This window comes from Apteryx rowi, unplaced genomic scaffold (genome assembly GCF_003343035.1).
Source record: "Apteryx rowi isolate R43461 unplaced genomic scaffold, aptRow1 scaffold_12, whole genome shotgun sequence".
Lineage (NCBI taxonomy): Eukaryota > Metazoa > Chordata > Aves > Apterygiformes > Apterygidae > Apteryx > Apteryx rowi.
This window is the reverse complement of record NW_020447419.1, coordinates 6,804,767-6,817,310: the sequence shown is the minus strand read 5'-3', so window position 1 is coordinate 6,817,310 and position 12,544 is coordinate 6,804,767. Positions and strand designations below refer to the sequence as shown.

Below are 12,544 nucleotides of genomic sequence, written 5' to 3'. Positions count from 1 at the left end.
TGCTTTTATTTTCTTTGTTGTTGAATAGAGGATTCCTCAGAAACACTGAGCCAGAAGTGTTCAATAAACAACCCAGAGGGCAATTATGGCATGCAAAAGCCAACTAAATAGTCTGTTAGACCATCCCATGACGGATGTGCCACCCTGTAATAGAAGGGAAGGGAATGGCTAGCAACAATCTCTCAGAAAAAACACAAGTGTATATGCACGCTCCTCAAAACCACTCTCCAGTTGCTGTGCTGCTAGATCTAGGGAAGCAGCAATGAGATGAGAACAGCTGAGAAACAAAGAGGTACCTTCTACCTCGCCTGTCTCCTGCCTGCTACCTTAAACTCAGGTTGGCCTGAAACGAAAGAGCTTGCAGCAGGATGTGGAGTCAGAACACACAGTCCCCCACTTCATACCAACTTTAGGACAGCTACAGTGAGATTCAGCTTGGTAATGAAAATTGAATAGGGGCACTTCCTCTCTCCCATAAATATGGGAATGCACTTTTTGGTGCCTTTGCTCCGTTCCTCCTTTATACCTGCAAGAAAGGCCAGGGGTGGGGGAAGGAGATGGTCCAGAACTCAGGGGGACCCTTCCACCCACTCACAAATAGGAAACAGAACACAATATAGAGCCAGGGCACAAGGAGGCAATGCCCTCAGTCACTCAAGAAACAGGAAAAAATGAAGAGCAATGGCACCAAAGAATCAACTCATGAAGAAGGTGGAAACATGATATGAGGGTGCACTTCTGCAACATGCACATATTGGAGGAAATGGATTAGAGACATTGGAAGCACCTCCCTTCCCCTCAAACACAAGGAAAGACAAGAAACAGGCAGGGAAAAGAACAACACTAAGAGGCCTCGTGCCTGCCCCATGCAGCTGTGCTCCTGGTTTGACTACAAGGAACAAGTTCCTTGACAAGACACCCTTAAAGCTAGCTGAAGAACCTGCACTGTGCCATTTCAAAAGTTATCAGTAGGATTGCACTAACTTAAAGGAAACACCACTCACCTTACTACAGGATAGTAACAGAACTGGACTCTTCATACAGTTATTTTCATATAAATTATTTTCTGTTGTCTCCTGGCCACTGTAATATAATCCAGGTTGGAAGTCTTCCTCATCTGTTAAGAACAGGGAATAATCTGGTCCTGCTGCTGTACTCCAAACACCATCACCAAACACCTGAGATTCATGAGGGAGGAAAAGACATTATAAAAAAAAATCATCGCCTGAGGCTGGAAGGAGAGGAGAGTTCTCAATGCTTCTGGCCACAAAAGCAAGAAATAGACCTGACAACATGCAAAAGTATTGCAATAACTCATCATTTTTCAACACCAATGTCTCATTAACAAATATTTTTCCTGTGTTTTGCTCAAAAGGACTTTCTTTCCATTCTGCTTTACAACAGCTGATCTTCTGCCTTTAAAATATAAACCATTTTTATTTTTAAATGGACTTCAGGTAGGCTTGATGAAAGTTAGGACACTGATCTCCCTCTCTATTTAACTGGGAATTCTATGAATTTGGGAGACAGCTGTACATTTATTTGCATAAGGCCTAAACAGGAAAACTCTATAGCTAGTTTTCCAAAGACAGGCAAGCATCTGAAAACACAGTCAGGGGTCTGGTCTAACCCAAAATCATCATTTGGCTATTTACTCAATGTGCTGAAAATTTCAAAACAGACAAAAAGCCCACTACCAAAACAGCACTGATTTTTGTGCAAGATATGACTAACAGCTCTAGAAATACACAGATGAATAACAAATACGGCCATGATCTAGTAAAGCTAAACATGCTAGGAGCAGTTGTTTAGAAAATAAACAGTGTTCCTTGGTATTAAAAGTCTCATCATTGGAACATTAATATCAGAGAAACCAATGATAAGGCAGAAGTGAAATTTGGTTATAAGATAAAGCTGTCAAATTGGAGAAAAAAAGGCAAGACCATCCCTCCCCCCCAAAACAGCTGAAGTTTATGCAAATGAATTGTTGCATAGATTTTCACAAGTTCATGTAAGGATTAGTGTCACACTATAAATCAAAGGAATTAACAAATCTACTACTTTATAGCACATGGATCCATAACCAAGATCAGTTTTTAGAAATTACTTTACACTCACCCTTATTGGAAGAAGCCCTAAACTGAAAGAAGAAAAATATAGAAAACAGAAAGTACCTTTGCAAGACGAGGGACAGTTGTTGGGGAATTTAAGTGACCAAGCTGGCCAGAGGTATTACTGCCCCATGAATACACCTGCGCAGAACATAGCCAGACATCAGAAAGTAACAGTATATACACAGACATACTGAATTGTAGTAGTGCAACACATCAACTGTGCAAACAGACACAAGTCAAGGGTATCAAGCTTATGTACCAAGAAGCACTTCCCTAATCTCCACTGTCTTCCTATATTCTCAGATTATGTCTTCTCACATTCAGAAATGGAAGGTACCACATCATGCATGTGTCATCAATATTATTTTTAAAGACTGACTTGAAGTTAGGCAGAAATATAATTAAATCTCCACTAAACACAGTGCTTCCAACTCTCTTCCCACAAATGGGAACAAACATTTAGAAGCAAGAGAAACAAAAACAAACCTAGAAAATAGCAAACTTGACAACCATGTCATAGATAAGCAATAAGTTATATGATCACTTGTACCTGGGATTTGGCAGTGAGTGCTAAGGAATGATGGCCACCAGCAGACAGCTGAATCACTTCTTTGCCATCTAGACTTTTCACACATAGTGGCTGAAGCCTGTCAATCCCCAGAACCCATAAAGGAAAAAAAACAAAAAACTATCAGAGGAATTCCTAACACGGAAATAAAATCCAAGTTTTATTTTTTCCCAAGCACATTAGAGAAAACAGAAAAGTACACGGAATCTTTTGGCAATAAACCAGCTTAGTCAAAAAGATGCCGAAGGGCGAAAATCGATGATGAACCTCACTCCAGTTAGGACAATACAGTCAAAATTTCATCAAAACTCCCAGCAATTACAAGGGAGAAGTTCTGACTGACCTAAGTTTAGTAAGAATATAGCATAAAACATGTTACTAGAAGGATCTGAGGTCAGACCACTTAAAGAATAAGAACCCAAAGTAAGGCAGTTGGCCAATTCTGAGAAAGTTTACTACTCGAGACTTCCTACTGACCTGCAGAATAAAGAAACTTTTCTCAGAGAAATCTCACCTTGGCAGAACATCACCATGTCCTAGTTGTCCTTCCTTCCCCTTTCCCCAGCTCCATACCTCCGTTCTTAGAGATGGTAAAAGAGCATCAGCCTCACCACTGTAGGTTGGAGTCAGAGCCACAGTCCTCATTTTTGCCCGCCCTACCTTCCGTAAGAGCCTAGGGGAAACTGAAAACAAGCCAAGAGAAACTAAAAAAAAAAAGACTCAATGCTTAAGGCTTAAAAAAACAAAACAAGAATAAAAAACCCAGCTCATCATTTCAGATAAATACACCATTACACAGACTGCATCTTACACAGGAAGAGTGTCATTCAAAATAACTGATCAAGCAGTCTCTAGGGGGTCTTAATTAAGATTCAGAGCAAATGCTAAAGTGTAAGAAGCTAGATTACTCATACACAGGAGCAACGTGTGCTAAAAGTAGATATGTCCTAAGCAAGTTTCAGATGCTATTAGAGAATAATGGGCATATGAAAACTATGTGGTTACACTAAAGCAAATGAACAAAACCAAATTTTATGTAAAAGTAAGTATATTTTGAAAGAAAGCATATCCTTGCAGTGAACATAAGTATTCCAATAACTCCTAAAAACTCCTCTCAGATCCAGAACCACTATAGAACTAAACCATATAACTCTGCCTTCAGAGTGATTAACAACATTAAAACTTGCAAGGGAAGAAGCTCACTAGCTTTGAAGTTTGGCAATTGGAACTGGAATATTTCTAGGCTCCTGTCTCAAAACCAGGCCAATGCAGTAGGGATCACGGGCCACACAGATCTTACCTGCTATGCAACCGATATGAAAGGCAGTTAGTCATCTCAGGTCATTTTGTAAAAGATATCCAAATCTACCAGTGAGCCTACTTTACTATGAAGAACATTCCTAAGCCCACTATGCTTTTGATTTTATTAGGATCCAATATTTGCTAGCCTTCCCCTCTCCCCCATCTTCAGGTCCTTAAATATAGTTTATAATTCACAAACACCTTTAGTAGAGGATTAAGTTTACATCCAAGTGTGTTGTGTCTTCAGTTACAACCCTTTACAGTATTATAATTTTTCCAGTCTCTTGGCTTTCCCAACACACTCTCTTACCTTGTGACAACAAGCCAGGCAGGGAAAGTCTTCGGCTCACTCCTTCAGATTCCTCCTCTCTAATATCTACTAAACTGGAACTCTTCTTTCCTTGCATGGATTCCAGTCTGACCTGCTCTTCTCGACTGTCTTTCAGACCTTCAGGCCCTGGGGAACCACTGCCAGATTGAGATCCCACTTCACTTGAAGATGTGCCATAAAAGTTCATTACTTTCTTCAGAGACAATGCTCCAGCTTCATATGTAGCAGCTACTCTCACACCAACTGCTGATGCACAAGAGGCCACCAAGCTGTTCAAGGCAGATGTGCTGGTACTTGGAGGGCCTGAGACACAAGCACCGAGTTGTTCTTCTTGAGAAGGCTAAAACCAAAGAAAAATCAAAGTATATCATACCAGATACCATGTAACAGTGGAATGACAATACACAAATTCACTGTTCAAACTATGTGCTACACTGAATGAGACACTAATGATGAAGTTTTTTATACCTACATGTAAATCTGTTCCTCAATCACATTTTGTAAGGTAAGACCAAGCACCACTTCTGCATGGACTAGGCTTTGTCTGTTCCTTGTTAGCTCATCCATAACAGGTTGTGTTTTTTTTTTTTTTTAATACTAAAAAATTTGTGTCTTTGCAAARCAAATATAAAAAGGGATTTAATTTTAGGCTTATTAGCAGCTTCTTTGCCACTGATTAAAGTGCATCAGTGAGCGCACTGTATTTACAGAAAGATATGTTCTCTCTTTAATATATTAAAAGGGAAATGCAATGATTCATTTTGCAAGGTGTACCTTAAGACAAAAATTACCTCAAATGTAAATCATCCAGTAGGATAGTACTTGAGTAGGAATTGCCAGACTGTACTCTAAGAGCTTAGATTAGTTTTCTGTCTAATAGTTTTTGGCTTGTATTTTCTTTTCTCCCTCCCCCCCCCCGCCCTTTAAAATATGACTTTTTTTAAAAGTAGTTGAAATAGTAGTATTTGGGCAGAGAGCTAAGAACAGCATGTTTCTTGAAGCTTTGTGTCAAATGTTTTCCGATGCTTATCAAGAAATTACTACTTTACTGTTCTGCAATAGCATTAAAACAGTACAGCTGAACCATTTTCTGCATCGCCCAAAGCAAAAAAAAAAATATTACCTATTTCCCATCCCTGTTCTGGTTTTATGGAACACACGTGATTAACATCAGAAGCCTTTAGACAACATTTTAGCATTATCTTTTCAATCTTTACTTACCATCTAGAATTTTTAACTGATTGAGAAATTAGACAGATTTGTAAGGGATTCATTCCATGTATAGAAAAGAAAGTTTTACATTAAAGGTAAACTAGCCAAGTACCAGCTTACTGTCCCACACGGACAGGAAACTTTCGCATGCATCAATAAAGGGCTGGAGAAGGGAATGGGAAATGGGCTTTCTTGGTTCTGATACTATGGACCATAGAGGCAAGGCTGGAGCACTGTCAAGGCTACTCACATTAAAGGCGGCTTACAACTGAACAAGAATGGTAGGCAAAAAGCTCTTCCACATGCAAGCTGAGAGCCATCACAGAGAAAAAAATTTTTGAAACTACAGAAACACCCCACTTTCATTAAAAACTAAGAGAATATTTCATTTGCAATCAGTATAACACAAAACGTCATGTATACAGGATAAGAGGAGTTGTAGCACATTAAGAACTTGTTACTAGGTACCAACCTGCTCAGCTTCTGTATCCATGCTTTTCTCCAGGCTCTCATTTAACGAGTTATCTGATAAACTGTACTCTTTCACTTCTTTTTTGTCAGGGAACAGAATATTCCCAGGACTAGAGATTCCACTGTCTTCCTGTCCATCGTTGCTGGAAAGCATGCTTGCTCCATCATGTTCTAAAGCAACAAGCATATGTTCTTCCACAATGGATTTCTGACAGTCTTCACTTTGGCTACCTGTTACACTTTTTCCTTCTAGGGTCTCCAATGAAGGACAGGAGAGAAGATTTTCTGTTTGGGTATCAGCCAGCGCTACACCCAATGGGCAACAGTGACTATCTGATATGATTACATGATCTTCCTTGTCTGTCATGGTAATGAGGAGTTGGCTGCAATGATTGCACCTCTCTGGGATAGGCTTCATTTCCTGCACAGGGAGACACTGTACCAGAGCCAGGCTGTGGTAAGCTCCACAAGCAACCTGGAGCACAACACGTCCTGCCAGGTGCTCTACCTTCTGCGGCTTTATCACTGGGAAAGTTGTTGTTATGAGACCCAGCTGGCAGCCGCTCCCCCAGGCCCATATCTCCCTGCTTAGCGATAGTGCCAGGGTGTGCTCCTCTCCACATGCTAGCTGCAAAATCCTGACCGATAGCAGAGGACTGGTTTCAGAATCAGAAATACTGATGGGTTGTGGTTCTGGCACATATGGTTGATTAGCAACTGCACATTGGCCAGCAGAATTGTTTCCCCACATATAGACCACACCACCTTCTGTCACGGCTCCATTATGGAAGCTGCCAGCTGCCACTGTAATAATATGCTGCCCAAGCAAAGTATTTTCTAAGATGGGACTATTAGCACATGACTCCTCTGGTCCTGTTCTCCAGGGAAGTTTTCCAAAACTGTAGACCTCTCCACCTGAAAAAGACAACATGGTTTTAATGAAGTTAAGTCAACACAACAATTTGAAAAGAGATTCAGATGAATGAACATCAATTTTTAGCTTATTCCAGGCTTTGCAAAACTATAGTATTGATGTATGAAGGCTGCTGGTTGCTCTTTGCTATTGCTGCTGTAAGTTCTATACCAGGTATTAACATTACCCTGTACATACATGAACATTGCTGAGCTAAGATACTTTTCTGCTAAAAATTCTACTATACAGAATAGACTGAGTTAACAGAATAGACTGAGTAAATACATTTTAAAAAAGGACCAATGAATGCTGACCCACAGTAAATACATAGATGAATAAATACAATTCATCTTGCTGGTGCAAACTATTCGGAGAAAACAACACTTAACAGAAACTACATGAGAATTATCTTAGAGTACATAATACATTCTATTTCTTAATATAGAACATAAATGTATAGTTCAGCCTTTCAAGTTTTCCCTGCTCTGTACTCCATGCATACAGACATGCTGGAAAAGCACAAAGTACAGAGCTCATCCTTCCATACAGACATCTAGCACCCCCAATTGTACTGATCATTTGCCACCCTAAAGTAAAACAGGAAAACTCTGCCCTAACATGTGGAAAGGGGGTAAATGTACCCTGCTACTGCTTTAATTCTCTTATTTTTTTAAAATCACAAGGCCCCTCCTCCAAATATCCTTTCTTTTATCTGAAATGATTGCAGCAATACCAATGCAAGTTAGTTCACTAATTATAAATAAAAGCAAAAAAGCAGAAATCTATTTTAAGGATGAATTTTGACAACAGTTATTTTGACAGTGATAAAAGAACAATAAATCATATCCACAGACAATATCCTTCATGGGGCAAGAATACATGGGCAAAAAGTCTTTTTAATTACCAAAAMAACTTCAGGAAAATACTGGAGCTCCATAACAGCTCTGACAGATTACAGATGGCTATAGCAGGTTCTCCAATAACCTGAAACTTTTTTTCTTCCCCTTTTTAAAACCTGAAACTTGGTTTTGTTCAAAGGCGTTAAATTCTTTCCTTAGAAAATACCAGCAAAAAATCAAAGAAGCAACTTCCAGTTTTTTCTTTACAACTGTATGCCCATTGATCATCTCAAGTAAGGACCAAGCTATACAAACACTTAAAGGGACCATCTTTTAGAAATTCCTTTTTTGATTCATGGCGCCAAACTGATTACAAACCAAGACTCACTCTAATGCATCTGCTGCTATATCTGCTAGCTACATGTTTTTCCAGAAACCCACAGAAACCAAAGCTCTTACACATCATAAGAACTTGTTGCTATACTGTATTTTTGGAACAAAAGAAGTCACAGTAACTTTTATTTTGAGCTAACAGAGTTCAGATTATGCTACCATCTTTAAAAYGGAAACCCAGAGCCATTGTTAAGAGAAAAAAGACCACGCAAGCAGCCACTCTGCATATAATTTCTATTCCAACACAGTTTTAAGTGACTTAAAACTAAGAAGGAAATACTGGCAACATTATAAATTTAACAGTTCAGAAATTGAGTATGAGACTTAGGGATAGAATCAGATAAAAACCTCTAAAAGAAAAAAACTGACAATAATTAAAGCTTGTTATTGCCTCAATTTAAAATGAATATATTTATTACCTTCTGTTAGAAGTAAGCCATGATTTATTCCAAGGGCTGCCTGTAATACAGTCTTTCCATTGAGGCCTGGAAGTCTTTCTGGAGTTACTGAGCAGGAACCAGCCTTCCAAACATAGACCAGGCCTCTCTCTTTGGCTCCTTCTGCCTCTTCTGAACTACAAAAAGAATGGAGGAAACAGAATCAGCTTGCAGTTTTCTATAGTTCAGTAACATGCAGTTTGCTTTTCACATATGCGTAAAAGACTTAGTGGCTCAGACATTAGCTTTAATTTCAGGAAGTCCATATACTCCATTTAGAATTTGGTGATCTTAATTTAAATGCTATTTAAAGGAAAAACAAAAATCTTCAATATAAAAATCATTAGGTCTGTTTTTCATTTGTACTTTACTATCTGAAAAGCAGCTGACCCTGATATGTTAGTAACTTTTAAAATATGCTTATTCATAACAGAGCCTTTACATTAAATATTGGGTTTTTTGCTCACTGTGAGGAGATCAAATGAATACACACTTCTGCCATTACCTGTATATTCAAGGAGACAGTTATGTCATTTCGACTCACATGTAAGCAACTCTATTCCTACAGAAATAGTGAGATTTATAACGGTAATTCTTACTGTGTTAGAAAACAGAAGGAACACTTCCGATTTATTGATTTTATGTTTCGCATTATTGAATTTTTGGAAATCAAAATGCAGAAAAACAGCATTATAAATGTGTTTTTATCAGTTACATAAAATGCTGAGTGTGCTGGAATTATACAAAAAGTTCTCATCAAACAACATTTGCTTTTAAAAATAATTAAGGAAAGGAAAAACTGTCTGCAGACTGTACAGTGAACTGATTCTTCCATTCAGTGTCTTTACAACATCACACCCACAAGATCTCATCCTTTACCTACTTTCATTTCTACCTTTAGAAAGAAGGAGGAGGTTTTTTTTTGCTTTTTCAATTCTTAGTGAGTTTCTCAGATTCAAATGAGTCAGTCATTCAAATGAATTGAACAAAAAAACAAAACAAAAAACTTGAAGCACAATGGAAGTATCCAGGCTTGCAGGAATGACTGCAGCTATCCAAAGCTGCTTTAACACTTCAGCAAACTCTGGTTTGAATGCTCAGTCAGTAACTTCTTCCATTCAGCAGAAAGAAATTCCTCAGAACTTTGACAACAAGCATACAGTTTTAACTATTGATGTAATCATGCAACTTAAACAAAAATATAACTTTAAACTTTAATATGGACTGACAGCATTTCAAGTTCAATTAAGAGTCAAATTCATTTACAATTTCATATATAATAGATTGTTATTCACTCTACAGGAAAAAGGAGGTTTAGTTCCTTATTTGGCAACAGTCTTAAGCCATTTACTCCCTATATAAATCAGCTCTTGTCAGCTTCACATGAACTTGTGAAGTGAAATACATAAGGTAGTGAGAAGAGCTTTGATGGAATGGCAATGGATGTCTAGAAGCAAAAGCATAAAGCAATGTATGTTTTCCAACACTGAAGGAATCTCAGAAAAGGCTCGTCTGATAGGCTACGCTGCTGGCATGTTCTAACATGCAAGTAGCACACTCATAGTAAGCAGCTATTCATGCTCACTCTGACTTCTTTCAAATTAAGTTTTGCAAATTGCATTGCATAGGATGAGCTACACCTTTGTACCACGTGCCTCTCAAAGATCCAACATCAGGTGAGACTAACTAGTAGAGATGGAGCCATGTGTCTCAGTTTCTGTTCCCACCCCCAAAATCCACTTGAACACAAAAAAACCCTTCTTCACTGTGAGGGTGGTTGAACACTGGGACAGGTTGCCCACAGAGGTTGTGGAGACTCCAGCCTTGGAGATATTCAAAACCTGATGGGAGACGGTCCTGGGCAACCTGCTCTAGCTGACTCTGCTTGAGCAGGGGCATTGGACCAAATGATCTCCAGAGGTCCCTTCCAACCCCAACCCCTGTGATTGTCTTTTTCTACATAAGAAAATCAACAAAAAGGTTAGTCAAGAAGTCTTCTAAAATTTGGGTAAGTAATTTAAGGCAACTAACATCCTTTGTATTTAAAATGCAAAGTGGACCCTGCATTTTAATACTATGTATTTGTGCTTAGAAGTAAATAAAAGAGTAACCAACTGCGTAATATGCAGGTGAGAAACAGATTAGGAAATCCAACATCACAGTTAGCTTAAGACCAAAACGTGGATTTTACTCAGAAGAGCAAAGCACACCAAAGAACACAGCACAATAAAATAGAGAGCTTTCCTCAACCTTCTGTGCATTAAATTTAACCCATGATCTAATGTTTGGGCATTTATCCATTTAATAACTCTTCAGAGAACAATGTAAGATAAATTCGGACATTCATACACCTGGATTCATTAGAAGACACTACCCTTCCAAAACACCTGACTCCTCTGTCAGGTATACTAATGGAAGAAACAAGGATAAAATAATAGCCTATTTGCAGGGCTATCAATCCAGAATCAGAATTCACACATGCAGATAACAGATGTGATCTACTATTCATCAGATAATGTTACTTTCAATTCTCCAGCCAATGGCTCTCCATTGATAACGCTCAACAATCAATCAGAAAAAAAGTTACTGTTATAACAAGTTGAGTGTTCCAGACATAATTAAAGCTAAAGCTAGGTTACTCCTCTTCTCCTCCCCTTTAGCTCAGTTTATATAATAAGTGTATGCCGACATCACTTACTTTTACAGGGTGATTATTAGTTGGCACATTTCAGGAAGCCTCTATGGCTTGACCTAGCTGCTCATTCTCACCTTCTTTCCTGTGAGTCCATCTGTCAGTGGCAGCACTCCATCACCACCAAATCATTCCTCTTTCGAAAGGAACAATGTAATTTCACAAACTGTAAAACATACAAAATAAACTGGCTATGTAATTGCAAATACTATCAACTCTGCAGGAAACAAGAAGCAAAGCTTTATACGCCATGTGTTAAATAAGTGAGCGTTTCCACAACATAAGAATGCTTACAAGTTTTCAGCTTACACACACTGAGTTGGCAGACAAAAGCTAAATGGCCAGAGCTGTCCTACCTACTCATCTTACAATTGATCTATTGTAAGCAGACTAAACAAAATCTAGTTCAAAGACAGGAATGAATTAGCCTAAGGATAGAATGGACTTTTCCAACCAGAAACACTATTACCAACTAATAAAATGTAGCATTTGGGATGCAGCAGTGACCATTCAATGGTTACTTATTTATTCTACAGAAAATAAATTTTTTTTTATAATTYGCAGTATACTCAAGAAACATCACTCAAGAAACAAAGCAACGTAACTGATCCTTTTTCAGTCTCATATATGACAGAATTCTATGCTCAAGCAACATTTATAGGGCATATGGATTTGTATGAGCAGTAAATGAGTTGAATTCATAATTGTATTCCCGAACCAAAGTATACACTGTCATTAAAATCTATGGTTCTATTAAAGCCTGGGCAGAAATGCAGAAATCCAATCAAGAGTTCAAAACACTTCTTCATGCAATCAGATAGCAGAGTGTCTCTGAAGATCTGACAAGACCACAGAAGCCAAGGAGACAAAAGTGGCTGCTCTACTTTACTTTGTCCTTTTGATTTTGAATTTTGTAAGTTCATCCTTCACACCCACCACCTTTTCTATTTGCCATCATATTCTTAATAATAATAATAAWAGAAAAATAATATCTCCTCTTTGGGAATCCTTAAAGCCAGCTCCTTTTCCAGCATATTGTATAACTCAGTTGTAAGGAAGCCACATAATTTCAATAAACTACAAAACAAATGAAAAGAATTGTACGTGGCTTCCGTGCGACAAGCCCATAGTAACAGATTGGAGATTTTACAGTATTAGTTAAAAATCACAGTAAATAACTACCATGTTAGCCTCTGCTTCAGAGATACTCCATACCTAAGCAAGTCAATGCTGCAACTGAAGTTCTCTTTATCTTAGACAAATCTTCAGAAG

The 12,544-nt window shown here is 38.3% G+C and overlaps 1 protein-coding gene across 3 annotated transcripts in view; it reads right to left on the bottom strand.

The window, feature by feature from the left end:
• ALS2 (ALS2, alsin Rho guanine nucleotide exchange factor) overlaps positions 1-11,438 on the bottom strand; it is a 38,806-nt gene extending 27,368 nt beyond the window's left edge. For 2 of the 3 annotated variants that reach the window (XM_026088249.1, XM_026088265.1), the window contains exons 1-8: positions 11,350-11,438; positions 8,563-8,717; positions 6,000-6,913; positions 4,295-4,655; positions 3,197-3,365; positions 2,665-2,761; positions 2,175-2,252; positions 1,005-1,178 (exon numbers count right to left, since the gene is read on the bottom strand). In XM_026088249.1, the coding sequence (XP_025944034.1) occupies positions 1,005-1,178; positions 2,175-2,252; positions 2,665-2,761; positions 3,197-3,365; positions 4,295-4,655; positions 6,000-6,913; positions 8,563-8,717; positions 11,350-11,369 (1,968 nt within the window). In that variant the 5' untranslated portion in view covers positions 11,370-11,438. The remainder of the gene's footprint in view (positions 1-1,004; positions 1,179-2,174; positions 2,253-2,664; positions 2,762-3,196; positions 3,366-4,294; positions 4,656-5,999; positions 6,914-8,562; positions 8,718-11,349) is intronic. The other variant, XM_026088257.1, reaches the window with a different exon arrangement.
• Positions 11,439-12,544: the final 1,106 nt, after the last annotated feature.